The 27,500-nt window shown below is 39.4% G+C and overlaps 1 protein-coding gene across 3 annotated transcripts; it reads right to left on the reverse strand.

The window, feature by feature from the left end:
* Positions 1-3,051: 3,051 nt before the first annotated feature.
* Positions 3,052-24,066, reverse strand: SSBP1 (single stranded DNA binding protein 1). Of its 3 annotated transcripts, none has more exons than XM_020998097.2 (7): positions 23,966-24,066; positions 21,179-21,242; positions 16,971-17,031; positions 14,252-14,392; positions 12,023-12,110; positions 5,892-5,980; positions 3,052-3,209 (listed from the first exon to the last, which is right to left on the reverse strand). In XM_020998097.2, the coding sequence occupies exons 2-7, from the start codon at positions 21,200-21,202 to the stop codon at positions 3,166-3,168; spliced, it is 447 nt and encodes a 148-aa protein (XP_020853756.1). In that variant the 5' UTR covers positions 21,203-21,242; positions 23,966-24,066; the 3' UTR covers positions 3,052-3,165. The 3 variants fall into 3 exon arrangements, with proteins under 3 accessions (XP_020853756.1, XP_078009442.1, XP_078009444.1); XM_078153316.1 differs by having other exon boundaries at positions 23,812-24,018; XM_078153318.1 differs by lacking the exon at positions 23,966-24,066 and adding an exon at positions 23,072-23,746.
* Between the last annotated feature and the right edge of the window lie 3,434 nt (positions 24,067-27,500).

The raw sequence follows: 27,500 nt of genomic DNA on the forward strand, positions 1-27,500 counted from the left end.
ACTGTATCTAATGTACCATGTAGGTGCCAGAATTATAGAAATTTCCAAATGGAAATGGAATACTACATCCTGACCTTACACTATTCCTTGTCACAAAAGTTAAGAAATTTCTCCAAGATAGAGGCATCAATAATCTGATAACGCGTATGATTTAAATTTCATTAAAAATCTATGGCCTATAATCATAGCTAGCCTTTGAAAAATGGATTGTTTATAAAGGGTATGCTTATTATCCAATGTGATAAAAAATGTGCTTTCATAAATAAGAATTAAAGAATGTATCAAAATCTAGTGAACTTAATGTCAGATCATGTAAAACAAGTGGCGAAAGGAACACGTAACACATATTAAAAGTTTTTTAAAGATGTAAGAAGTTGTAATATTTATATGTAATTATTTTGCTTCATTCCAAGCAATTCTTGCATCACTATACCCTGTACCTTGAGGCAGCAACACAAACTTTGATTTCCACAAAATGACAGTTCCCAGGTGTCAGCTATGTACTGTGTCCACTTGTCCTACATTAGCTCCTTACTGGCAAGGGGGCTGGTGAGAAGTGTAGTTTTTCCCAGTGGCAAACAGACTGAAAGAATAATCAAAGTGGAAGCTGCCTGAGACTGCAGAACCCTGAGAACTTAGGAGCCCAGGGACAAACATGGGGCCAACAGATTGCCAAACTCAGTCAGTCATCAGTCACGTAAGGCTGGTCTTCTCCATTTACGACCCTTTAGTTCTTCCTTCCAGCTGGGAAAACGAGACTTCCCTTTGCCTCCTGCCGTCTGGGAACTAAGAAACAAAAGAGAGGCAGGGTGAACAGGAAATAGGAAGGATGTTAGGTTGCATAGGGATAAGGAGAGGTAGAACAAGGATAGCTGTCTGAGGCAATGTTAGTCATTTGGAGCCTTTATCTTGGCATTATCCTCGATTCATTCTTCCACAACCCATTTATCCTGTCAGGTGCCAAATCTTCTCGCTTCTATTCCCATGTTTCTCACATCCTACCCCTTTTTTCTATCACACAGGGACCACCCTGGCTGAAGCTCTCATCATCTCTTATGTAGAAGGAATGACTGGCTCAAGGTGTAGCTTAGGTTGGGGGGCAATAGGCCATGGGAAGTAAGCTTAGGAACTAGGAAAATAAGATGTTGGAGGGAACATCGATACTAATGTTGAAAGCCCCTAATATATAAAAGTAGTAGTTGGAGAAAAAAGTAAGACTTTGAGCCAGTCACTGAACTCACTGAAGGAGAATGTCCCAGAGGTCAATAGAGAAACTATCAGAATCTTGATTGAGTGACAAATATGGACTGAATGAACCTCAAAGGAGAAGTCACCAAATGATGGTAAAGTCTGAAAGTGGCAATGGGGAACAAGAAGTATTCCAACTCCCCAACCCTGACCAGTGAGTCAGGGGAATGGGTGAAGGTACAACCAGTATTGGAAAAGAGTGGCCAGGGAATCTGTGTCATGAAGAGGGAGCCAAGTCTCAGTAAGCACAAGACAATGGAAGGAGTGATAAAGGAAATGGTTTAACATGAAAGCATTTTTATTCCCTAAGGAGCAGGCCTTGCAGAAAGAAGGGTGGAATATACGAGTAGAATTGAGTAGGACCTTGGGAATAGTCAGGTTGAGGGTAGGAATAAAGTAGGCAATGGGGGGATAGGGAACTAGGTCTGTGCAATCACAGCCAGGGGCTGATAGTTACTACAGCTTTAAGATACAGAAAGAATGCTGGAAGAATTAGTAATGACGGGAATAACTGATGTGAAGCACTCCTTTCTAGAATAAATGTGTTTATCTGTAGTCCATGAGAATCTATGAAGAATTTGTACTGTGTGCTTTTCCCCACAGAGATGTGTTTTTTTTTTTACTTTTTGTGAGAGTCTACTATGGAAAGAGACAATTAAAACTGTTAGCTTAAGAGATGCTGAAGAAATGTTTCTTCTCATTACTTGAATGATGCTGGAGAAGAGACTGATCTTAGGAAGTTGTTTTCAGCTCTATTTTATGAAGATGATGTAAGAAAAGTTTACATAATATCTTGAGAGCAATGAACAGAGTAATACTAGATTTCCATATGAGTGAAGGAAACAAATTCCTGTACTTTAAGGGTTTCAGATGACTGTAATAGTGACACTGGTCAGTGTCAAAATATAGTATGTGGGTATGGGGGTGTATATGGGAGGGTATACATTCATCTATGTATATAGGTGTGTATCTGTGTATGATCTATATAGACTGTTTATACCCACACACACATATGCACACATATGAATGCTTATATTATTGCTCTCATTTGTTAATTATACATGTTTACTAAGTATGTTATTTCAATGTAAAAAATAATTGTTAATAAGAAGCACAATGACTGGGGCTCAGGAGCTATAGAAGTATGAGTAAAGCTTCCCCAAAAGCTTCTCCAGAAAAGTTACCCTGAAACTAGTTGTAGCAGCACCCTTTCATCTCAGGAGGATGAGGTTAAGGGACAGCCATCTGATACACAAATTAGATAGGGTTGTGATCTACTCAAGAGTTAATATACCAACAAAATGAGCAGGCCATTCAAGGGACAGCATTTAGGACTTTCATGTAATCCTTGTGGACAAGATGGAGATATATGGGCTAGATGAAAAAATGGTTGAATAAAGGACTCAAGAACAGTCACTAATAAGTAGCTATCATCTTGAAGGGACTTCTGTCAGGCCATGCACTAGAGACTTTTCATTCTTGCATGTTTAAAATTTATACTGAGTTACGTGAAGATATAAATGATGAGTTCAGAGAGGCCACAGCCTCTAAATTTGTTTAGTTGCTTGTTGGTTTCTGTATAGAAGGGATTCAACTTCACTGCATCTGTTTAGACCTTTCAGACTGCCTTGCATATATAATACAGGCTGAAGTCATTGCCGCTGCAAATCCAGTAATATGTACACTTGTGTATACAATTTATACTTTAAAAATGTAAACCGGGTTTTAAATGAATAAGATACAGAAAAAGTCAATCAAGGTTCGTAGCACAAGAGAAAGAAAAAATAATATGCTTTTTGTTCATTTTATATATATATGTAGAAGTGTATTTTAATTCTTGTCAAAAGCAATTCCAAAGATTATACATGATTTCAAAACGAGGATGTTCCAACACTGGCCTTGTATGAGTCGTCCATTTCACTCCTTCTCTTTTATGTAGTCACTCAGAAATATGATATTTTCTGTAAGGAATCCAAAGAGAAAATAATTATTTTCAGAGTTCTATTCCCTTTTACTCCTCTTCTTCATTAGTCTATGACAGTCATTATTTACAAAGTACTTTAAAGTGTGTACTTTATTTTATATATGGTCTGTCAATTGGGCCTCACAGCCACCCTATGAAGCAAACTCTGTAAGTATTATCATCTCCATTTTACAAACTAAAAAATGAGACACACAGACATTAACTAACCAGTCCAAGATAACACAACCAGTGATTGCCAGCAACAGGATTCAAACCCAGGTCTTCCTGACCCCAAGTCTAGCACTCTATCCATTGTCATACTCCCTCTTATACACATACACTGCTCACTGGGATGAGTAAACAGATCTTCCAAAAGAACTTGGGGAAAACTATTTTGATTGAGCAACAATTGTCGCTATGTTGTTATTCATGTTTAAAACTGTTGAAATTGCCTTATTATTTTTTAAAAGTAGTTACAATCAAAAGAAAGGCATGGAGAGTTAATGCTATACTGGCCTTTTTAAAAGAACGGCTAACATGTGAAGGGGAGATACAAATCTATACCTCAAGTTAAAAAGTAAAAGCAAACTACAGGAAGCAGAAGCCTCTTCAGTCCTGACTGACTGGGAAAAGGTACCACTGTGGAAGAACAGTATGAGGAAGTAGTTTTTAGAGACCCCCTGGACAAAGAAAGGTGATAAAAAGTCCTGAAATACTGGTCCTGAAAAATACTAAAAAATAGACGTTCTTCCTCTTCCAAAAGAGGCAGTAGGGGACCAAAGGGAGAGAATGTTGCAAACACTGTCACACACAGAGCTGATTTGCTGTCTTAACTGTTTTTCTTCATCACAGGGAAAAACTCAATGGTGGTACACTGGGAAACAACTGGTGTAAAAACAAGTCATCAATACAACTTTAAAACTCTTTAATTTAAAGAAAATTTTCAGTTCTCACTACCAGAAGTAGAAAAATCACATTGTCTTCATTGAGTTCAAGCCACAAATTACATGCTACAGTCCTCAAAGAACTAGCAAATATGACTACTGAGACCCTGTGGGCAGATCTTTAAATCTTGCAAAATAGGGAGATGCTTGCCAAAGAAACAGAAAAGGGCAACTATCTCCCCAGTTTTCAAAAACAGTCTTCAAGCATCCTTTGCAGAAGCAGTGGGTACTATGGTGTGGAACATTTCAGATACTCTCAGATTTTGGGGGCTATACTGATCAGTTCTGCAGAATTTTAAAAAGCTGTCATATGGGATAGCTCTCTGGGAGTATGGACAAGAGCAGGTAAAGATACAGGAGGAAAATTCAGGTATCTCATACTAAATATTAACCTAATTCCCAACTAATAAACTGTTTCTTGACCCCTGAATGAAAAAAATAAGGCATTGGAGAATTAACAGGTACTTAATACTTCCAAAAGGTCAGTCACTAGATTCTTAATTCTTTCCGTCATAATAATTTATGAAACCATCTACTAAGGTTTGAAGGAGGTGCAATTTACATTTGTAGCCCCTTTCTTGAATTATATCCTTCATTGCCCCAAAAAAACTTCTACAGATTTGATAAATGGTAGTGGAGTTATACCTATCTTACAGTTAAAAGTGACATTTCAAATAATCTGTTAGTTAATTTGTGTAAGCCAGTATGTTGAGATGGGAAGGAAAATAAATCTGTATCAGTGGGTCACCTCTAAAGAGTGTGAAATTCTAGTTCAAAGAAAAAGGCAAAAAAGGACTGAATCTTCTGGTCAGGGGTGACACACCAGTACCACTTTAAGATATGACCTATGACAAAAGCCCTTAGCTAAAGATGGTAATATAAGTCTCAGTATGATTGCTATTTGCAGTCATCAACTGGAGTGATAGGAGGAAGCAGAGACAGATAGAAAAATTTTCAACTTTAACTCAGTTCTAAACAGGCAGATAGCATCCGGAAGTGAGAATTCATCCACCTGAGTTTTCCCAGTATCTCTAGGAAGTGCCTTTTGTTAGTTAAACTACTTCCCTTCATTCCTACCTCATTCTACCCCATTCCTGAAAAGTAACCAAAATCAGTGTTAAAAATACACCACAACAGAGAAACTATACTACCAATTAGTAGTAATGATTCAATTCTATTTTGGTGGAGAGTCAAAGACTTTCAGAAAAGAGATAAACCTATACCTTAGCTAAAGAGTATCACAAAGTGAAAGTTCAACTGAATTCTATGTACAACAATTACACACTTAGTACTTGTCACATTTTAAGATAACACCTTAAAAGCTTTCTTCCAATACCACAGAGAGGAAATATTCTTACTCAACTTTACAGATGGGGAAACTGAGGCTAAGACTGAGGCTAAGTCATTTGTTAAAGGTCTTAACAGTCATTACATGTCATAACCAGGATCTGAACTCAGGTGTTCAGACTCGAAGACTTTCTACCATATCACATTGCCTCTAATTATCCTGAGCTCTTGGTAAATGTGCAAATTCCTCAGCAAAAACAGACTTAAAATTCTTCTGGGGTGCCTTTCAAGTGACAGTATTTAACTGAGTGCCTCATAAAAATACCCAAACCTCAATTCAAAATCCCACAGAACATGCTCTAGCTTTTACAAAGGACAAAAGAGGGAGGATGATAAAGAATGTATTTATTCCCCAAAGGATAAATGTTTTGAAGAAATAACTTTCTCACCGGCTATGATTGTTGTGGCTTGTCGTCTCACATTGTTTTTATCCACATATTCACCATAGTCTATTTTCCCTTCCACAAAAACTCGAGCCCTGATGAAAACAAAATTTAAAAAATAAGTTAAACAGCTGGTGCATTCCAACTTGTGCTTCATATTAGAATCTGATTTGGAGGGGTAAAAGTGCACACACACGTGCGTGCACACACACACACACACACACACACATACACATAAACACACAAGCATGAGAAAGTCTACTGCGATACATAACCACAATTACAGTGACAAATTTTGAAGCTCAGAATGAGAATGCAATAAACTCAACTTCCCTAGTTGACTGTCCTCCCTATCATCCCTACTTTCTTTCACCTTGAATCTCTCCCTATATACTGGCTCTTCCCCAGATGCCTACAAATATTTCCATGTCTCTCTCATCCTCAAAAAACCTTTACTTGATCCAGCTATCCCTACTAGCTATCATCTACATGCATCCTTCCCCTCATGGCTAACATTTTTTTGAGAAAATTGTCCATACTCACTACCTTTATTCTTCTCCTTTCACTCTTCTAAATCCTTTGCAATCTGGCTTGCAACATTCCCTTCAGCTGAAACTGTCTTCTCCAAAGTTACCAAAGACCTCTTAATTTAATTCAATTAACATTTATTAAGTACCTGGTTACACCTTCAGTCATTCCCCTCAGCTCACTGGTAGAGGCAGGAGAGACAGAATACTCCTTTCACCCACTGCCACTTCCAGGTTCTCACCCTACCAATACATCACACAGTGACCTCTCTTCCTTTGAGGTTCATGCTATTCATACCTGGGGCTGCTAGGTGGCATAGTAGATACAGTGCCAGGCCTGGAGTCAGGAACACTCTTCTTCCTGAGTTCAAATCTGGCCTCAAACACTGACTACCTATGTGACCCCGGGCAAGTCACTTCACCCTGTTTGCCTCAGTTTTCTCATCTGTAAAATGAGCTGGAGAAGGAAATGACAAACCACTTCAGTATCTTTGCCAAGAAAACACCAAATGGGGTCATGAAGAGTTGACTAAACAAAAAAAATAAATAAAAATTCTAGTGACTTATAGGGCACTCCTCTTCCTTCCTTAGTTCAGTATATGAGTCACAAATTTTTTTGTCCTACCTCCTGCCCTCACACTAGAGGACTTTACCATACCTACTGATTCTCCATGAAACACCTTAACCATTCAGATCCTCAACCTATTTACTTCCCATGGCCTATTCCTCTACCCCATCTCAGCTACACACAAAAATGGTCATATCTTTGATCTTGCCATCACCCACAAATGTATCACTTCTATTGTCAAGAATTCCTGACCATAATGTATTGGCTTTTTACCTCTTTCTCTACCTTCCCTTATCAAATCCTACTATTTGCTGTACTGTGGACCTCGAATCCTCAACCCCTCATTACTCTTCCTGGCCATCTCCACTAGCAATTCTCTCCTCTTTTTTCTCCATCTTGACCCCTTAGTGAACCAATTCAACTATACACTGTTTTCACAACTCCATAGCCCCCTTATTATATCTACAATTACACCCCACCATGCCTTAGCCTTGGACCATTCCCACCATTCACTGCCTTTGCTCTTACACATGATCTGCTGAAACAAAGGAGGAAAAAGCATGTGCCCATTATGACTGGGTCCATTACAAATTTATGTTACATAACCTCTACTGGGCGCTCACTGCTGCTAGACAATCCTACCATACCTCCTTTACCAACTCACTAATTCCACTATCCACCAACACCTTTTCCAAACCTTTTCATCCCTACAAATATGTCCCATGGTTTGCCTCTCCCCTTTCTCTCCACTGAGAGTCTTGCCTAATATTTTACAGAAAAAACTGAGGCTATTCCCCATGAGCTCCCTTTTCTCCCCTCTTCTTTATCTCAAATCACACATATGCCTTCTACCACTATCTAAAATCTTCCTTCACCCTATCTCACATGACAAGGTGGCCTTATTATTTACCAAGGCTAATGCTGCTGGGGCAATTCCATTCCATCCCATCTCCAATAGATTGCCCCCTCTGTCATCCCTGCTTTATTACTTATTTTCCAAGATGGGTTATCTAAGTATTTTACTTTCTCTTCTGTTAATCTGAGCAATTTATATTTTTGTAAATTCATCCATTTCACCAAGATTGTCAAATTTATTGGCATACAGTTTAGCAAAACAGTTCCTATTTATTGTTTTAATTTCCTTTTCACTGGTGGTGAATTCACTTTTTATTTCTGATACTCTTAATTTGGTTTTCTTCTTTCTTTTATTAAATTAAATTAACCACAGGTTTATCTATTTTATTAGTTTTTTCATAAAACCAGCTCTTAGTTTTATTAGTTTAAAAAAGTTTTCTTAATTTCAATTTTATTAATCTCTCCTTTGATTTTCATAATTCCTAATTTGGTATTTAATTGGAGGTTTTTAATTTGTTCTTTTTCTAGTTCTTTTAGTTGCATGCCCAATTTCTATCACTTATTTTCAATCTCTCCTTGGCTACTGGCTCATTCCATAGTGCCTACAAACAAGCCCATTTCTCCCCCATCCTGAAAAAGATCCTCATTTGAATCTAATCTATACCCAACAAACTATTATCCTGTATCTTTTCCACCCTTTGTGGCTAAACTCCTTGAAAAGGCTGTGGATAAGAGGTGCATCTATTATCTCTCATCTCACTTTCTTCTTAACCCTTACAACTCAACTACTGACTTCATCATTCCACCAAAATTCCTCTCTCCAAAGTTGCTAATGATCTCTTAGTTACCAAATCCTCATTCTCCTTGATCTCTCTGTAGCCTTTGAAACTGTTGCTCACTTTCTCTTCCTTGATACTCTCTTCTCTCTAGGTTTTGGGGACAGCACTCTCTCTTGGTGCTTCTACTACCTATCAAAACACACTCTCCATCTCCTCTGATGGATCCTCATCCAGATCACACTCTCTAACCATAAGTGTCCCAGAGGGTTCTGTCCGGGGCCCTCTTCTCTTCTCCTTCTATACTACTTCACTTGGTAATCTCATCAGCTCCCATGGATTTAATTACCATCTTATTTCTGTCCATTTCATATCTACCTATCCCACCTTAACCTCTCTGCTGACCTCCAACTGCCTTTTGACATCTCAAAATGGATGTCCAATACCTTAAACTCAACATGTCCAAAACTCATTATCTTCCCCCCTAAACCCTCTCCTCCCCTCTTCTGCGCCTTTAAAAAAAAAAAGGGAAATAAAGCTGCTGACACTTAAAATAAAGTGTTAAATATGCTACTTTAAATCTTCTCTAGGGTTTACACTGTAATATACCATAAACTAAACTAGCTGAGCTTAAAGTTCCCTTTTGACCCTAAATTCTGTGATTAGGATTATAAGGAAGTAATTTACCAAATGACTATTTCAACTTCGCTGTTGAAAGTATAGCAATTCTATAATAAGTCATGCTCACTAAAATCCTAACAGCAGACAGTGATATAAGCAGCCCAGGATGACACAAATAGATAACATGTACATATGCAAACAAAATCTAACAAAAACAAGCACAAGAGTTTGGCTGGTGATTAAAGTCAGAGACAATACACAAGTATGAAGATGCTATTAGACAACACAGCCTCTCCCCTACATCCCTAGAATACCTGAATCTGCATAAACGGCTAAATGTGAAAGTAATTCCACATACATTAACATAACTATATTTGGTTATCCATTAAAATGTAAACTCCTTATAGGTAAGGACTGTCTTATTCATTATACTTATCCCCAGAGCCTAGCACAGAGCCTGCCCTTAGAGGGTACTTAATAATTGTTCATTGACTGTTTCAGTCAAGTACAAATACATACTACTCCTGCCAAGAATTTCTGGAGTTCTCTCTTAAAAAGGAGTTTGCCTTAGTATTAAAAAAATTATCTGTTCTTGAGATAAAAAAAAATTTCCCTGAGATTTTAGCAAATAAATATTTACTGAAACATGTTTCATTTTCCCTCTTTTTTTTCTTTCCACCTCCATGACATCCCTTGTACTAGTACAGAAGTCCTTAATGCACGTTATGTTCTATGTCCCCAATTAAACTGCAACCCTCAGACTGGGAGAGACTAACTTATTCAGCTTTGTATCCCCCATAACACAAAGCAGAGAGCCTAACACAGAAAAGACACTCAGGTATTTGTCAAAAAAGTCATTTCCCATCTGGTCAAAGATATAAAGTTTTCAAAAGAAGAAATTCAAAGCATCAGCAACTGTATGAAAAATTCTCTAAATCATTAATTAAAGAAATGAAAACTAAAACAATTCTAAGGTACCACTTTATACTCATCAAGCTGTCAAAGATGGTTGGAGTTTTTGGGGGTGACAATGGGGTTGGACCTCTGATTTCACTTTAAAGGGGAACTACCAGTGTGGAAAAACTCTCCACTACTACAGATTAGCCCCTTACGCGTAATTATGGTCTTGGAGAGTGGCCTGGGGCACTAAGAAGTGAAATGACTTGAACCATATTCACACAGATGTGTCCAGAAGGATCTGCATGCAGATCTTCCTGACTTGAAGCTAGTCACAATAGTAATGATAAAAACAGTCAATGTGGGAGAACTGTGGGAAAAGTCATATTAATATATAACTGCTTGAGCTGCAAATTGGTCCAACTATTCTACAAAACAATTTGGAATTATATAAGAGTGAAGTAAACCGTCCATACTCTTTGATCCAGTGGTTCCACTATTAGGTTTATGTGCCAAGGGAGGTCAATGACATAAAGAAGTGTCCCTTGAGAAAGGGAGAGGTACAATGGGGTAAATAATCTCACATAAAAGTAGGAAGAAAAACCTTTTACAGTGGAAGGGAAGAAGGGGGAGAAAAGAGAGAATGAATGAATCTTACTCTCACTGGATCTGGCTTAAGGAGGGAGTAACATACACACTCAACTGGATAAGGAAATCTATCTTACCTTACAGGAAAATAGGGCAGAAGGGGAAAGAGAAGGGGGGATGACAGAAGGGAGGGTAGATTGGGGGAGGGGGTAATCAGAAGCAAACACTTTTGAGGAGGGACAGAGTCAAAGGAGAGAACAGAATAAATGGGGGGTGGGATAGGATTAAGGAAATAAAGTTAGTTTTTCACAACATGCTATTATGGAAATGTTTTATATGACTACACATGTATATAACCTGTATCGAGTTGCTTGCCTTCTCAATGAGGGTGGGTGGGGAGGGAGGGAATTTTTACATGCAACTGGGAAATAAGATATACAGGCACTGGGGTATAGAAATATATCCACCCTACAGGAAAGCAGAAGGGGAAGGGGATAAGAGAAGGGGGAGGGGAGAGAAGAGGAGGGAGGACACATCAGGGGAAGGGATATTCAGAATACACACTGTCTTAGGGTGGAGGGAAGGGAGAGATGGGGAGAAAATTTGGAACTCAAGATATTGTGGAAGTGAATGTTGAAAACTAAAAACAAACAAATTAATTAAAAGGGGAAAAAATGCCACTTGACCAAAATATTTATAGAAGTACTATTTATATTAACAAAAATCTGGAAATAAATTAAATGCCCTACAAATGAGAAATGGCTGAGCTGTGTGTGTGTGTGTGTGTGTGTGTGTGTACGTACACAGATCTACATATATACATGTGATGAGATATTATCATGTTGTAAAGAACAGAAATATGAAGAACAGGAACATGAAAGACAGTATATGAACTGATGCAGAGAGAAGAAAACAGAACCAAAATAACACATCAATGACAAAAATTATAAAAGATGACAACAGAAGAAATTCAGTTCAAACTGAAAGCACAGTTTTGCTTCCAAGGTAAACATGCTTTGTGCTAAGAAAAGGCAAACTACAAGGGTGGAAAAGTGGAAAGTTACATCAGTGGGCAGTTTTGCTTAGCTTTTTTATGGGAAGGTCCTAGGAAAGAATTTACTGGGACTCGATTTATGCCTCAAAATAAGATACATCAACAAAAAATTATGGAACTATCTCATCCCTGAAGATTTAAACTCTTTCTTCAACTACATGATTCTTACAATCTCCTTAAAGTAAGATGTTTTTGTCCTCAACGCTAGAAGGCATTTAATCCTTCCCATACGTCCTCCTTTCTTTACCTACCCTTTTTTCACATACTGATAGGCCAGATCCCTCAGGCCTGGCCTGAAAACTGATATTCTGTGCCATGTGGTCCTTTGGCTGACATCACCTAGATTACAAAGAGGAGTAAAAACATTAGCAGATACCACACAAAGTAGAATCCCTGTAATTATTCCTAACTAAACAAACTAGAGAAGGTTCTTTTTAGGTCCTGCTGCCTAGGATGACTACACAGACTAGGTCCAAATTCCTGAGTCCTGTTAATAATATACCACCAGTATACATATAAAATTATTTAACTCGTAAGTTTTCAAGATGCTCAGGTGAGTAGCATTGATGAAGTGCAAAGGACTATTTACCAAAAGGCAAGCAACTAACATGATAAATGAAAAACAAGTTTAAACAAAACAGTGTTTCTGTCTTGATTCAATAATTCAATAACCAATTTTTTTAATATGAACTCTCCACCAACCTGGACAAAACTTCTCTTAGCAGATAGCTGTCATGAATAGCTTTGGACAAAAGAAATGACTACTTGGTGGTAAACTGTAATGATAAGTTGCTCTGAACCTAAAACCTGTTCTCAGTGGTATTTAAAATTTTTTGACTTCACACCACCATCAGTCGATTTTTGGGTACACAGCTGCTTATATGTATGTTTATTCATAAATTATATAATACATCTACTGTATTAACATCATGTATATTATAAAATATATGCAAAATAAACATTTTGAAAGATAAAGCTGAAATAATATTTTTTAAATTTCTTTTTGTTTTTAATACTACAAAAAATCTTTTTGCTCTCACTAAAAAAATGATTTCAGTGAGAGCAATGTGAACGTACTATTATTTTTTTATTTTAGTCTGACACTGTGATTACAGTGATTCAAAAAATCTATGTCGAGTTTATTTCTAGAGTTGCTTTTAATGGCTACTATAGCAAAATTCGTAAAAATAAGGGATCCAAGTATGAGCAAAATTAGATATGCTTGCAAAAATATGCTACTTATTTTTCAATTCCATCCACCAGTTATGTAAAGGTTTTTGTTGAAATTGGGCTACTTTAAAAAAATTCCTTTTTTTAATGAACAGAAATGTAATCTCTTCTTTCTATTCCCCACTCACTAAAAAAAACAAAAAACCAAATCCTTTTAACATGTGCCTTTTTCATCTGCTTCCAAACTGTCTGGTGGGACTGAAATGAGGGTAATGGGGGCAGCCTTTGGAACAATGTTACAGATCTGAAAGAACTGTGTGAGCCTCAAGCCCACTGCCACAGCCTCTGACTCTTGCTGCTGCTTGTTTCCACTCCTGCTAATTATCTATGGCTGAGCCCTTCCTTGTTGGGGGCAGGTGGAGGAGGGTTTTCACAGCTGGGTAGTAGGAAGTCCATGTGCCGGCACACCATCTATATAGGGTGGAAGCAGGGGCACAAGGGGGCCAAGAAGGGAATGACTGGCCTCTGTCTTCATGAAGAGAAAGGAGGAAGGAAGATGAAGCTAAGCCAGATCAAGAATGGACTGCCTGAAGACTGACCAGGGGAGGAACCAGGACAGCAGACCATCCAGGGCAGCAGCCCACCATGTACTTAGGAAGAGGGAGAGAGCAGCAGAGGCAGACAGCATGCTGAATAACTGGGCTGCTCTCCTTGGTTCTCATACTTTCTTTGTGCATCCCAAAAGATCATACAACTTTGGAAACCAGTGCTTTAGAGGATGCATGTATAGTACATTGCCAGGAATAGAGTAGATTAAAAAAGAAATCAGAGGTCACCGAGGCATCTTTTTAAAAAATGTACAGAGGAGAACAAAAGGCCAGAAAGAAGCACAGGCAAACAGGAGTTTTTAAAACAATAGGTTGAACTTACTTAAAAAGAAAAGCAAAAAAAGAGATTTGCATTTTTATATACAATCCTCTCTTTCTGTTATCCTATGTATGTGGAAATGTGCATTTAATCTTTATTCACGTCAGAATAAAAAAACACACAAGTTGTCTCTATAAGGAAAAGTATTATCCAACCTGTCTTAAGGAAGTCACTGTATAAAAAATGGTATAAAATTTGGGGTCACCTTTGAAAATAATCAGGTCCTTCAGTTTACTCACATAAGATTACAATGTACATATAGGGAAGAAAAGTGTCTTATAAATAAGATGTAAACTCCCATAAAAATCCTATCTATCATCAAATACCCATTGGCAACAAATTAATAAACATATTTGGTTCACCCAAAAGTCTTTAAAACTTACTCTGCTGAGATGTCTCACTTTCCCCTGATCGCCACATCTCATTTGTGGCCAAAGAAAAGATTGTGACTGGATTTTTTCCTTCTGACTGTCTCAGAACAGGATCCTGACCCACTCTTCCAAGTAACTGGACACGATTAAGAGCTGAAATAAAAAACAAAGATAAATGTACAATTGAAAAATCAAAACCTTAACCTGGGAGAAATACTCCAAAGAACAAGAGAACTAAATCTCACTATACTTTAATGGGGGGAATGGGAAGGGAACCATATGCCATATACGTTGCTAACAGCTTTACAAATATTATTTCATTGGATCCTCACAAGAACCCTAGGAAGTAGGTGCTATTATGATCCCCATTTTATAGTTGAAGTAACTGAAGAAGACAGAGGTTAAGACTTGCCCAGGGTCACAAAGCTTGTAAGTGTCTTAAAACCACATCTGAACTCGGGTCTTCCTGATTCCAGGCCTAGCCCTCTATCCATTTCACCACTCCAAAATGGAAGGTGAGGCAAAGTCGGTCAAACCAATGCTTGGGGAAAAAAGTGGAGAATAGATTCTGACTTCAGAACACTGATTACTGGCACCAGAATAAAGCCTCAGAGGCAGCTTGTTACCTAGAAATGAAGGGATAAACTTTAAAAAACAGATATTTACACATGATTGCAGAATTGCAAGAACATTACACTGGCAAGGTCAAACTGCAGCTGAGTGCTTTATTTCAATGAGAAAAAGGAAGAGGAGGGAGATTTTTGCTGATTACATAAAAACAAAATATAATTAAAAAAAAAACTAATTTCTAGGATACATCCTGGGTACATACTGAGTTCAGCATCCCACACCTTCCACATCTGTATCACTATAGAATAAATTATGTTCACAACAATGGCCATGAATTTTCAAATAAAAAGTAAAACATACTTTGTTTAATAAGGCAAAAAAAGCTAGTTATCTATAAAACTATGCTGAGTAACAGAGGGATTTCTAAACTTATTTTCTTTTCCCACTTGCCATGTTTCCTATAAAACAAGATTTCACAGGAGCCAGAAAGTATCAGAAAAGTCATCTGGTCCACTGTCCTCCCTTTTGCAAATAAAGAAACAGAACCAGAGTGAAATTAATTCTTTCCCACAGTGATACAAGTAGTAAGCGGCTAAGTTAGGATTTGTACCCCGGGCCACTGATTTCAAATCCAATTATCTCCTCTGGCACTACTCCATCACTAACAAGCTAGAAATTTCTGAAAGTCTGCCCTACTTCTACAAAACAACCTCTTATTCCTCCACTAATGTTACAACTTAAGATTTCAGGCCCATCAAGCCAAGAAAGCAAAGGAAAAGAAGAGCAGGAACCCAAACATGCAATAAGAATAACTGGTCGATGACAAGTTCCAATGTGATCAAATACTAATCCCTGGGCTACAGACTTTTATCAGTAGACATTTGAAATGTTGCTGATGTCACCACTAAGACCAAGTAGAATTAGACCAAAGATGCCCATCAGCCTGCCCTCACGAAGCACAGGTTCTACAGGACTTTAGCTACAAGGAAGAAGCCTTGTGATTGACCCAAGTACTGGGGAGAATTTTGACAAGGAGTTCATGTTGGAAAATACAGGGCAGGGAGAAGGCAGATATCCACTGCTATCTCAAGTCTGACTTAATCTGAACATGTTCCCTCTCTCCCTGAAAATGCTGGAAGGCACATACATGCCAAGCCTCCAATAACACATCCTTTTCAGCCCACATCCATTTGAAATGCACTACAGTATATCATGGGCATCAGTCTACTTCCCTAGAACTGTCAGACCATTTTAAATGCTTAAGAACTTCAGGGGAAATGGCATGTGGATGGCCATCCTTGTTCCTCTCTCCCCCCACCCCCCCATCCCTAAAGATGCTAGTATTTCGTATTCCAAATGCTGCCTAGAAGCTGTAGTCCAGTGATTGGCAATTGATTACAATGAAGTTTGTAGCTGATTATGATTTCCCTATTGAGAATCCCTGGGTGATGTTAAGTTTAACATCTCAAGGAAAAGCCAAATTACAGGCAAAGAGGAAAGTAGATACTTGATAAGCACTTTGGCTAATGCCTAAACCACTCTTCCAACACCAGCAAATCTCAAGGACTTCCATTCCTCTCTCCTACTTCTCTTTTACTTGTGCAGAAGGAAGATAGAAGAGTGGATATCCTCTTCAAGGTATGTTCACTTTTATGTATGCGCTTTCCTTTATCACCTCCTCTTAAGTTCAAACTTTTCAGGGAGCTTGAACTCTAAATTGATTACACTCAATAGAGGAATAGGAAGTTATCTGGCAGAAAAAGAGCAGACTCAGAAATGTCTGCTGAGGAGGCCCATCCTACCTTAGTGACACCTATTTCCTCATCTACAAAATGAAGGGTTTGGACTAGATGCTCTCTAAGGACCACTCTGGCTAAAAATCTATTCCCCAGTGGATGAGATCATTGGTTCAGACACAAAACCTAAGTCAATGAAAGAATTCATAGGTCATTTGTCATAGACAAATAAATTAACAGAAAAATTTAAGTTTATATATGTATGTACGTATGTACGTATGTCTTCACACACATATATACATACATAAACATGTTATATGTGTTATATATATCAAATATATATGTATATAAGAACTTACGCTTAATTTAATCTTTAAATTTAAGGTTACATATATAATTTATAACCTTAGCTATCATCTACTTACATCGTTCAAGAACTAAACTGGTAGTTCCTTCAGAGTAATGTCTTGCAAATTGACGAAGTACCTAAACAGGAAAAACAATAGGATAGCTTTAATTTCCAGAAAGAACAAACAAAACAAGTAGCAAAGAAAAGAGGATATTTGCTCACCGAGATGTCTTTTAAAATAAGCAATAAGTTGCTTTAAACAAACTCAAAAAGTAATTGTCTATAACATATTAACTGACTAAAAAAAATTACAGAATGAAATTTCAAAATAATTTATTATATGTGCAAAGGTACCCTGTTTATCACAAAGAGACTAAATCTTCACTTTCTCCAAGGGCATAACTACCTCATCACAAGACCTAGTTATGTACTTAAATGTCCCTAAGAATGCAAAAGAGAGCACCAGAATAAGACAGCCCTTGACTCTGTCCAATTCTTCTTGGATTCCCATATGGTCAGAGTTCTTTTTAGGTCATATGGCTAAGCTAATTATTGGCACAGCATGGGGGGGGGGTAATCACAGCAGCTTCATATACAAACTGTATATAAGTTTCACCACTTGGCAGGAAAAATGCCAGGCCCCCTAAAATAAACAATCCCAGGAGAGAGAGACATCATTCATACCTGAATGTAAACTACTTTAATCAGATGCACAGCTTTTTTGAATGGGAAAGGGATAGGGCAGAGCAAGGAGCAAAAATTTCAGAAAAGGTAAGGACAGAACCATTCAGTCAGCCAGAAGGTAGCACAAGGACACCAGGAGGAGCCTGGGCAGCTCGTGGCACAATGAATTGTGCACTGGGCCTATAGTCAGGAAGACTTGAGCTCAAACCCAAACTTAGACCTTAGTAGCGGTTTGAACTGGAAGTCACTTAAACTCTGTTTGCCTGTTTCCTCAACTGTAAAATGGGGATAATAATAGTACCTACTATGCAGGACTATTGTGAGGTTTAAATGAGATAACTTTTAAAAATGCTTAGCACAGTGCCCACTACATAAGAGACAGTTAATGAATGTTTTTTCCCTTCCCCTACCCTCACCCAGGACATGGCAAAAGAAAGCTGGTGGTAGGAGAGCAGTTCATAAAAGGGGACAGGTAACAAAGACAAACTGGCAATTTTGCTCCAGGCAGCTAGCCCACCACCAGAAAAATCATTGCTGTAAATGACTAAAGGCTAATATATCATCTGGTCTGGTTAGGATGGCCACAAAACTTCTCCCAATTCAACTCTGTACCCCAATGCACTTCATGCTCCACTCCCTTCAGAAGGGAAGAAGAAAAAATAGAAAACGTTGTGAATCTCTTCCCTTTCCTCTCTATTATCATCATCTGTATCTACTCTAAACAGAATGCAAGACACTGGAGCGGATACAAAATTTAGATAAGAAATCTGCTTTACTTAGAGCTCAGTCTTGGGACAGTCTTGGGACTGCTCTATTTCTAGGATATTAGAATATATCCCAGTATATGCTTAAGGTACATTATACCGTGTGTGTGTGTGTGTGTGTGTGTGTGTGTGTGTGTGTGTGTGTGTGTGTGTGTGTGTGTGTTAACAACTAACCAAATACACAAATCTGATTTTTAAAAAGAGATACAGATAAGTGATATGCTGGGTAGTCTACTGGGTCAAAAGTTACAACACATATGCACAAAGCTTAGATCCTGATTCGTGATTCTCCAAAGTCTAATTTTCAAACAACTATAGTCCTCAAGAGCTCTGAGATATTCTGCCAGCAGATTGAAAATCCAAGTCACTCTACCCTATCAAGACAAGTGGAGTTTTGGTGTTTTTTTTTAAATTAATCTTCCACTTCAGAACTGACATTAAAACAATACATAACTGGCTATTTTTAAATGGAATAGTGATCATTCAGGCGAAAGTCCTTCAGCAAATGTGAACATTTAAGAGAAATAACACAAGGCACAACTTTGTTGTGTTACAGATCCCTTTGGTAGGCTGGAGAAACCTATGGAATCCTCAGAATAATATTTTTTAAATAACTGAAGGAAATGCTAAATTTTAATCAGAGCCTCTGTTAGTGAACATGAAAATGTAATTTCCCCCCCTTGGTACAGTCTCCTTAAGCTATTTTCATATGCAGTAGTTTATAAAAAGAGCAGAAAAAGTGCTCTGAAATATTTATATTGCTTGTCAAATGAAGCTGCACATTGCTGCCATTAGGGATGGATACTTTGATGTCTAATATGAGTAGCAAATGAACACTGTTTCACTACTAACTGCTAAAATATATGAAAAAACTTACTTTCAGACAGGATTTTGCACAGTTCTGAAGAGAAGATGTATAGTTTGGGTTCCAGGGCTTAGAACTCTTTGTTAAGGGGCAGCTAGGTGCACAGTGCTAGGGCACTGGCCCCGGAGTCAAAAGGACCTGAGTTCAAATCCAGCCTCAGACACTTGGCACCAGCTGTGTGATTTTGGGCAAGTCACTTAACCCTGATTGCCTCGCCAAAAAAAAGTGATAGAGAACTCTTTGTTAACAATGTGGAATGATGTCTTGTTTGTATGGAAACAATTTGATATCATAAAGACTGAGAAAGATCTATTATTTATGAAAAACTAGAAAAACATGAGTGTGAAGAAACAATTTCAAAGGTATCAAAGACAGAGACTGCTTTGTTGAAGACTTAAAAAGACACATAACAGGTACCTCATCACATTTGTACATACATGATTTATGATTAAAGAGTACAAAACTAAGATAATTAGAAATCACATAATCATATGGAGGTTGAGATACGACTCAAAAAGGTCTGTTGACTTGACTTGGAAAGGTGTGACTTTTTCAGTAAAAGGTGAGCCACTGAGAGTCAGAAGGCTCTCATTTAAAAACACTTCAGTACAAGGAAGACAAGAGAGGGCAACAGCAGGTGAGAGGAACTAAAGAAGGGGAGGGGGAGGTGCCGAGAAGCTCAGCTGGAGCTTCAAAGAGAGTTAGCAGAGAAGGTTCCACGGAACTCATGACTGGTCAGAGAGAGCTGACATCACTGCATAGGAGCTGCAGCCACAGCTACTGCCCTTCAGCTTTACCTACAGCTAGATAAAGGCGAAGCTTTTCCTATGGGCTTTGCTCTCTGGAGCCCCTGGGCTTGAGAAGGAGAAGCAGTGGGGTTCCTGGCTGTTACAACATCCAGAAGAGCTGGTTTAAGAAGGAAGATGAACTGGGCTGAACTGTGTGAGCTAGGCTATAACTGCACAGCACAGGTTCTGGTTGCACAGCACAACACCCTGGTCCTGCCCAGGCTGGTCTGTATAGCCTAGGGCAGGGCTTCTTTAACTTTTTCCATTTGCAATCCCTTCAGTGCTTCTTAGACTGCGCACCATGACCCCATATGGGGTCTACTAGACTACCTCTACTACTCTGATGAAAAAGTTTGCCCAGGCTGTTTTCCAGTCAAGGAGGATTTCCCCCAGCTGAACAGTAGTGAGGGTCAGAAGTGAAGCTCATTAGCAGAAAAGCCATTCCATGTAATACAAATGTTCCCGAATGGAGCCATGACACTGAAGCCTGCAGCCTATTGCAGTGCTGCACCAATCACTTGTTTCTTTCCCTGATATGCTTCTCTTCTAGGCTGCTGCATGTATCCACTCTTCATCACATTTAAATGAACTGGTGGAAGAGAGCAATCCATTATTATTTCTTTTGCCTTATTATTAAGCAAAAGGTTATGTTTCAGATCCAGAAGTGTCAATACTGTAGAAGGCTATACAGACAGAAAATGTACTGGATGGGGGCTCGAGAGCTAGAGTAGTGAAGAAGAGAAATCCCCTAGGACTCTGAGAGAGTACGAGTATAACCATGTGGTGCTGGTCTGCCTTTGGGAACTTAGACCAGATAGTGTGAGTGTAGGTGGGGAGAGCTAGTCGAATTTAGAGAGAAGTTGAGTCTATCACACACCTAAGTGAAAGGTGGGAGACGCCATCCCCCCCCCCACCAAGCCCTACACAGTACAGATGATGGCTATTGTCCCATGTAGCACCCAAATTGTCTTGTCACATTCTGAGGGCATTGGTAGAGATCACAGATTACTCCTTAACTGTTACCACATTCTCACAGTCCCCTCAGGAGTCTCTGAACTTCAGGTTAAAAACCCCTGTCTAAGAGGGGTTTTTGCCCCATCAAAGTGACAGTTTAAAAGTGCTCTAACTTTTTAAACATTTCAGACAGCAAATGATCCCATGACTGTGATGGAAAGAAAGTTACCTGTAAAACAGGTCTTTGAAACATGGCTTGTATCTTTTCTTCTTATCCGGTTTGGAGTTTCTTCCTGAAGAATAAAAAACTGAGTTATATGTTGCTGTCTATGCCAACTAAAACAGCTTTAAAGTCTGGCTTCCAGAGGATACTTGTGTATTCAAGCTGACACCAGAAGTCCTCATAAATAAGGCAAAGGGCTGCTGATTTGAATTTTAAGCTAAAAAAGATCTGAAGGCTTCAGAAATTATTTCATGCTGTAAATCAGCACTTCTTAAACTGTGGGTCTCGACCCCATATGGGGTTGCAGAAAAATGTGACAACAGTAAAACGTTTCTGAATGAACAACCAAAAATTAATTAAAAATCAAACTTGTAATGAATCGGAGGTGTTTCTGGCAGTGCTTGCCCATGCTGCATGGTACAACTTCCCTGCAGCCTTGATTCTAAACACAAAGCATGCCACTTTGCACTGTGCATGCCCTCAGGCCAAGCAAATGCTGCTGAAACGCAAAAAGGGAAGCTCTGCTATAAACAACCTCCTTATAAAGAATTATGGCTCTGATGTATGGATAGTCTATTCCAGGCCCACCCTCACCAGCCGGAAGAAGACTAGAATAGCCTCAATACCTTCACCACCATACCATCCACTCACTTCTAAACCCCTCTCAAATTGTTTTCTGGTTTCACTCTACTCAAACTGCTCTCAACCTGCAATCTCTTAACTGCTAACTCCAATGGCCTTTTCTCAGTATTCATCCTCCTTGACTTCTCTGCAGCTTAGGACTTTGTAGAGCTGTGGAAAAAAGACAAAAGTGAAATGGTCTCTGCCCTCAGGATCTTATATTGTAATGGAGGAAGACAAAAAGTATATTTAGGATACATACAAAATGAATTCCAGGTAGTTTGGGACGGCACACATTTCTAGAGGTGGAGAAGAGACCAGGAAAGCCTTATTCTGTGACACAGTTCTCTTCTTGTCTTCCTCCTACTTATCTGATCATTATTAGTCTTCTTTATTGGATCATCCACCTGCTTTCCCAAACTGTCCAATTAAGCAGAGGACTCTCAAATTGGTTAATGAAAGGAATGGAAGACAGACATGATGACTGTCTTCAAATATTTAAAGGATCCTTTTCATATAGAAAAGGAATTGCACTCTTTTTTGTATAAACAAACTCCAGATGGCAGAACCTGAAGCAATGGGCAGAAATTAGAAAAAGATAAATTTGGAGTTGAGTAAAGAAAAACTATTAGAGCTATCCAAAAGAGGAATGGGCTGGAGAGCGAGGATATAGTAGGTTCTTCCTCAATAAAGGTCTTCAAGCAAGTTTAAGTGCCTGACACACATAATAGGTCCTATATAAATGCTTAGTAAATTAAATTGCAACCTATATGTTGCCAACTTCATATTCAATTACGTACCTGTGCCTCCCAGTGGTATCTCAGCTAATACATCTAAAACAAAACTGACGCTCTGTTCTTTCTTCGAGCTCCCCAGTTTTAACCTGTCATCCTTGATTCTATCTTCTTTGTCCAGTACAGCATCCAATAAGTTGCCAGGTCTTATCTATTTGTCCTCCACCTTAACCTTCCCCTACTCTCCACTCAACCACCCAGTTGTTCAAGCCTTCTCTCATATTTTACTCTCTTTTAACTGGTCTCCCTGCTTCTATTCCCTTTCTTTTCCAATCTCCCCAGACAAGTGCAAAAAAAAAAAATCTTCCTACAAGTCTGACCCCTACCTCTGTGCTCAAAAACCTTTACTGACTCCCTCATGCCTCCAGAACGTGCTCCTCGATTTCACCTCTTCCCTCCACAATCTGGCTCCAACTTCTCTTTCCAGCCTTAAGTCTCGTTACTGCCCTTCAAGAATGCTCACATTCCAGTCAAACTGGCTTACCAGCTATCTCCCAAACTTGACATTCTAAGCCCCCAAGCTGGCCTCCACGTGGAATGCAAGCCTATGAAGTCTCGATCTCTGAATCCTTTCTTCAGTTCTTAGCTCGCGTACCAACTCCTCCAAGGACAATGTAAATTCTTTGGGGATGGGACCATTTTCATTTTTTGTCTTTGCAACTCTAACGCCTGATGCAGTGGTACAGTGGGTGTGCAAATGATATCTGCTACACTAAAACTAAGGACTACTGGGTATGGGGGGTGAGGGGGAAGAGTAATTACATCAAAGTTCCCACCCCATGCCATCACCTCCAGAGAAGGGAATCGGAGCATCCACACCACAAGACAAAGGAGGGGACCCACACGCAGGGTCACTGACTTTAGAATTGGGCCCTTTAGCGGTCATCTAGTCCAATACCCTCGTTTTACTGATGAGCAAAGTAGAGTGGGGAGCGCTCCGGCTATGGCGTCGGAGGCCCTAGATTCTGCTTCTTGACTTGGGGGCCGTGGACAAGTCACTCAACCACTCTCAGCGGCCGTGGTTTCCTCAACTACAAAACAAGGGCGGCGTGGCAGTACACGACCTCAAACCCTCAGTCCCGAATCTATAAGAAACAGCAGCGCCGGGATTGGAACGCGGCCCGGGCACGCTTCCGATGCGTCACGTGGACGGAAGAGACCATATCCCCTCAGCCTCCTCCTCCCCTTCTTCATCACTTTCCCCGCACCAGGTGGGAGGGTCACCTGTTCCACTAGCTCTCGCTCCAAAGGCCACGCGCCGGCGCCTTGCCAACGAGTTGGGCCGCTGAGGAGAGGAGGCGGCAGCGCGAGAAGCTGCCCCGGGTCACCCCGCCCGTTCTTCGTTTCGTTCCCTTCCTTCTTCCCTCCCCGCCTTTACCTAACGCGGAGGCCCGCGAACGGCGCCGAGCCAGGCAGATGGGGACCTAGGAGACGGAGCGCTCCGGAAACGGAAGTGCTGCCGCCGCCGCCGCCGCGCCGCCGCGCACCCACGGAGGCGACAGCGCCCCCATGCGGCCGGGAGGGGCCGACGCAGCGCCTCTGCGCAGGCGCCGTCCCGAGATCCTGGAAATGAGGGTCTGCGACCCTTGCGTGTCTTCTCCATCTCGTCCTTGCCCGCCCTCCAGGCCCACAGTGGCTCGCATTCCTGTCTACCGCAGCTCTCTTTCCTATCAATTCAATTAATATTTATTTATGTCTACTATGGGCCGGGCTTTTAGCTTAAGCACAGGAGATACAATTAAGAAAAAGATAGTTCCCCCTCAGGGAGCTTACATTTTAATGGGGAGGCCGGAAGTAGGGGAAAGGGGAAAGATCCCAAGACGACCTACCCCAGTACCTATCCGGAGCGAACCCAGCCTTCAGTGTATACGTCTTCCTTCATCCGTCAGGGCATCCCTAGGATGTCTGCTAAGGCCCAGCTCAAATACCCACCTTCCCTGAGTCTCACCATGCTTTCTCAGACTACACCTGTCTCTCCCTGCTCTTCACCCTTGTCATTATCTATATACAGGTCATTCGACGTTTGCCAGATTGCTATCTTGATTTTTTTTTCTTTCGTGGCCTCTAATTAATAATGATTTTAGAGAGAGAGGGGAAAAAAACCCCACAGAACAGCCAAAGCTCATAATGCTGTCAATGTACCCAAAAAATGTTTTAAATAAAAAAATAAACGTTGTGCAGACAATGGATTTTATAAGGGGCCAAGTTAAACTCATTTCTAAGACAGTCATAAATAAGCCGAAACAATATCATATGCTTAAAATCTCACCACACCCTCTAAAGAGTCTAGCAAAATCCTTATCTGTAGCGGAAGAGGAAAACAAGGTACAGCTCCCACAGCTAGTTAGCAACGCAAAAATATCAGATCCTTTGAATCCTAATCTAGTCCATCTCTTTCACCGCCCAGTAAACTAAAGGGGAAAGGGCAAAGGTATTTGTAACCTCAGTAATTAGCACAGTATTTTGGATGCAATAGGTATAGAATATGTTTGTTAAACTGTGTTGTATAGCAATGGTTCCATTCAATAAACATTTCACATAAATAATTTACATTAGAGTTTATTTTTTTCAAAATCCAGTTTCCTGCAATATTCTTATCAATAAAATGGGAACATTTAGGGTCTGGAGGCCATGGCAGCATAATTGTAAGCAAGAATCACACATGAATACCATCAAGGTCATGATCTTATCGTCAAACAAAACAAAATTGGTGGAGATAGTGCACAGCTTTGCAGGACTTGTAAGAACCTAGTCCTGGAGGGATATATAGTACCTTACTGTATTATGGAATTCATGGGTTTAGTATCAGGTAATTTCTGAATTTTGCTATTTTAACTCCAGCCTAATGAAAATTCCCTCTATAACATGACTGAAAAGTTGTCATCCAATCTCTGCTTACAAAAACTTTCACTGAGAGATGGCCCACTACCTCCCAAGGCAGCCTATTTCACTGTCGGACAGATCTAATTTTTTTTATTATAACTTGTATTGACAAGTACAGATATTCAAATATGTAAATAGAAAAATAAAAACCAAATGATGTAAAATAAGGCACTAAAATGACTATATATATATATATACATATATATATATAAATTGCCATTTTTTGTGAGTTGTTAACAAGAACCTAAAAGATGAAAATACTGACTTTAACACTATAGTAATTCACATTCTTTTTTTTACTTTTTTAGTCTTTTCTATGGATTTTTGTTATTGTTCTTAATTACATAATTACACTTAGTGTCTATATTCTTTTGTTTCTGTTTTCATCATTGCATTACTTAATATTTCGATTTCTTTGAATTCTTCACATTTATCCTTTCTGACACAATAATATTCCATCACATTTATATTCCATAATTTGTTTAGCCATTCTGTCATTGAACATCTAGTTTGTTTCTAGGTTTGTTTTTTATAATTCTAACTTTTAGACAATATTTCCCTAACATGGGGCCTTAAATCTGTGACTGCAATTTCTACCTGTATGGGTTATAGTGAGGCCCTCTGGGACCAAGCAGAAAAAGTCCAATCACTCTTCTACCTTATAGTCCTTTAAATGCTTGAAGATAAATACTATGTCCCACCTAAAAATTCAATTTTATAGGCTAAACACAACCACTTATTTTTTCCAGCTGATACTTGCATGGCAGAGTTTCCAGTCACCTTACAATTCTGGAAGTCTTCCTTTGGACCCATTCTAGGTCATTCATTCATTTAACAAGCATTTCTGAAGTGTCTACCAACTTCAAGGGAGACAAAGACAAAAATAAGATAGAAGCTGACTTGAGGGAGTTTGCATTCTTTTTTTTTTTTTTTTTGGCTAGGCAATGGGGTTAAGTGACTTGCCCAGGGTCACACAGCTAGTGTCGTGTTGGAGGCTGGATTTGAACTCAGGTCCTCCTGACTCCAGGGCTGGTGCTCTATCCATTGTGCCACCTAGCTGCCCCAGGAGTTTATATTCTAATGGGAGAAAACAACCCTTGCTCAGAAAATTATTAATAATAATATATAATTAATTACTATTACATATCATATAATTAACACTATACAGAGAGAGTATACTATATAGTATTAATTTTCTGTGCAAGGGTTGTTTTCCCCCATTAGAATACAAATCCTCTAAGTCAGGGACTATCTTATTTTTGTCTTTGTGTCTCTTGCAGTTGGAGTGTGTGTGTGTGTGTGTGTGTGTGTGTGTGTGTGTAAACACATACATATATACATCATACACACACATACAAAGTAGATGGAAGCAGGAGAAAATGGAGTAGACTATTTGTGGGAGATGCCATTTGAGTTAAGCTTTGAAAGTAGCTAGAGATTACAGGAAACACAAGTGGGCAGGAGTGCATTCCAGGTATGGAGATGATGGCCTGTGAAAGACACAGAGACAGGAGAAGAATTATTGTACATAAGGAACAGAAAGCAGGCAAGACTGGTGGTTACATAATGTGAGGAGAGAAATGTGAAATAAGCCTAAAAAATTAGGCTACAGCCAGATTATAAAAGTCTTTTTGCCCCTACAGAATTGTATGTGTTTTAACATAAAAATAAGAGAGGGCCACCGGACCTCCTTGAGCAAAAGTGACACAGTCAGACTTGTACTTTAGCCATATCAGGTTGTCAACTCTGGAAGGCAGATTGCAGAGAGGAAGAGACTGGATGTGGGTAGGTCAGTTAGGAGATTAAGACAATAAGTCTAGGACAGGGATGTTGAGGATCTGAGCTACAGAGGTGTATGAGTGGAGAAAAAGGGACAGATGTAAGATATATTGTGAAGGTAGAATCAATAAAACAAGGTAACTGATTGGATATGAAGATAAGGAAAGAACTAAGCATGATTCCAAGACTGGTGAATATAGGTAACTGGAAGGCTAGTGGGACCCTCCACAGATATGGGAAGTTAGGAAGAA

The sequence above is a fragment of the Phascolarctos cinereus genome, unplaced genomic scaffold (assembly GCF_003287225.1).
Source record: "Phascolarctos cinereus isolate Bilbo 61053 unplaced genomic scaffold, phaCin_HiC Scaffold_1;HRSCAF=81, whole genome shotgun sequence".
Classification (NCBI taxonomy): domain Eukaryota; kingdom Metazoa; phylum Chordata; class Mammalia; order Diprotodontia; family Phascolarctidae; genus Phascolarctos; species Phascolarctos cinereus.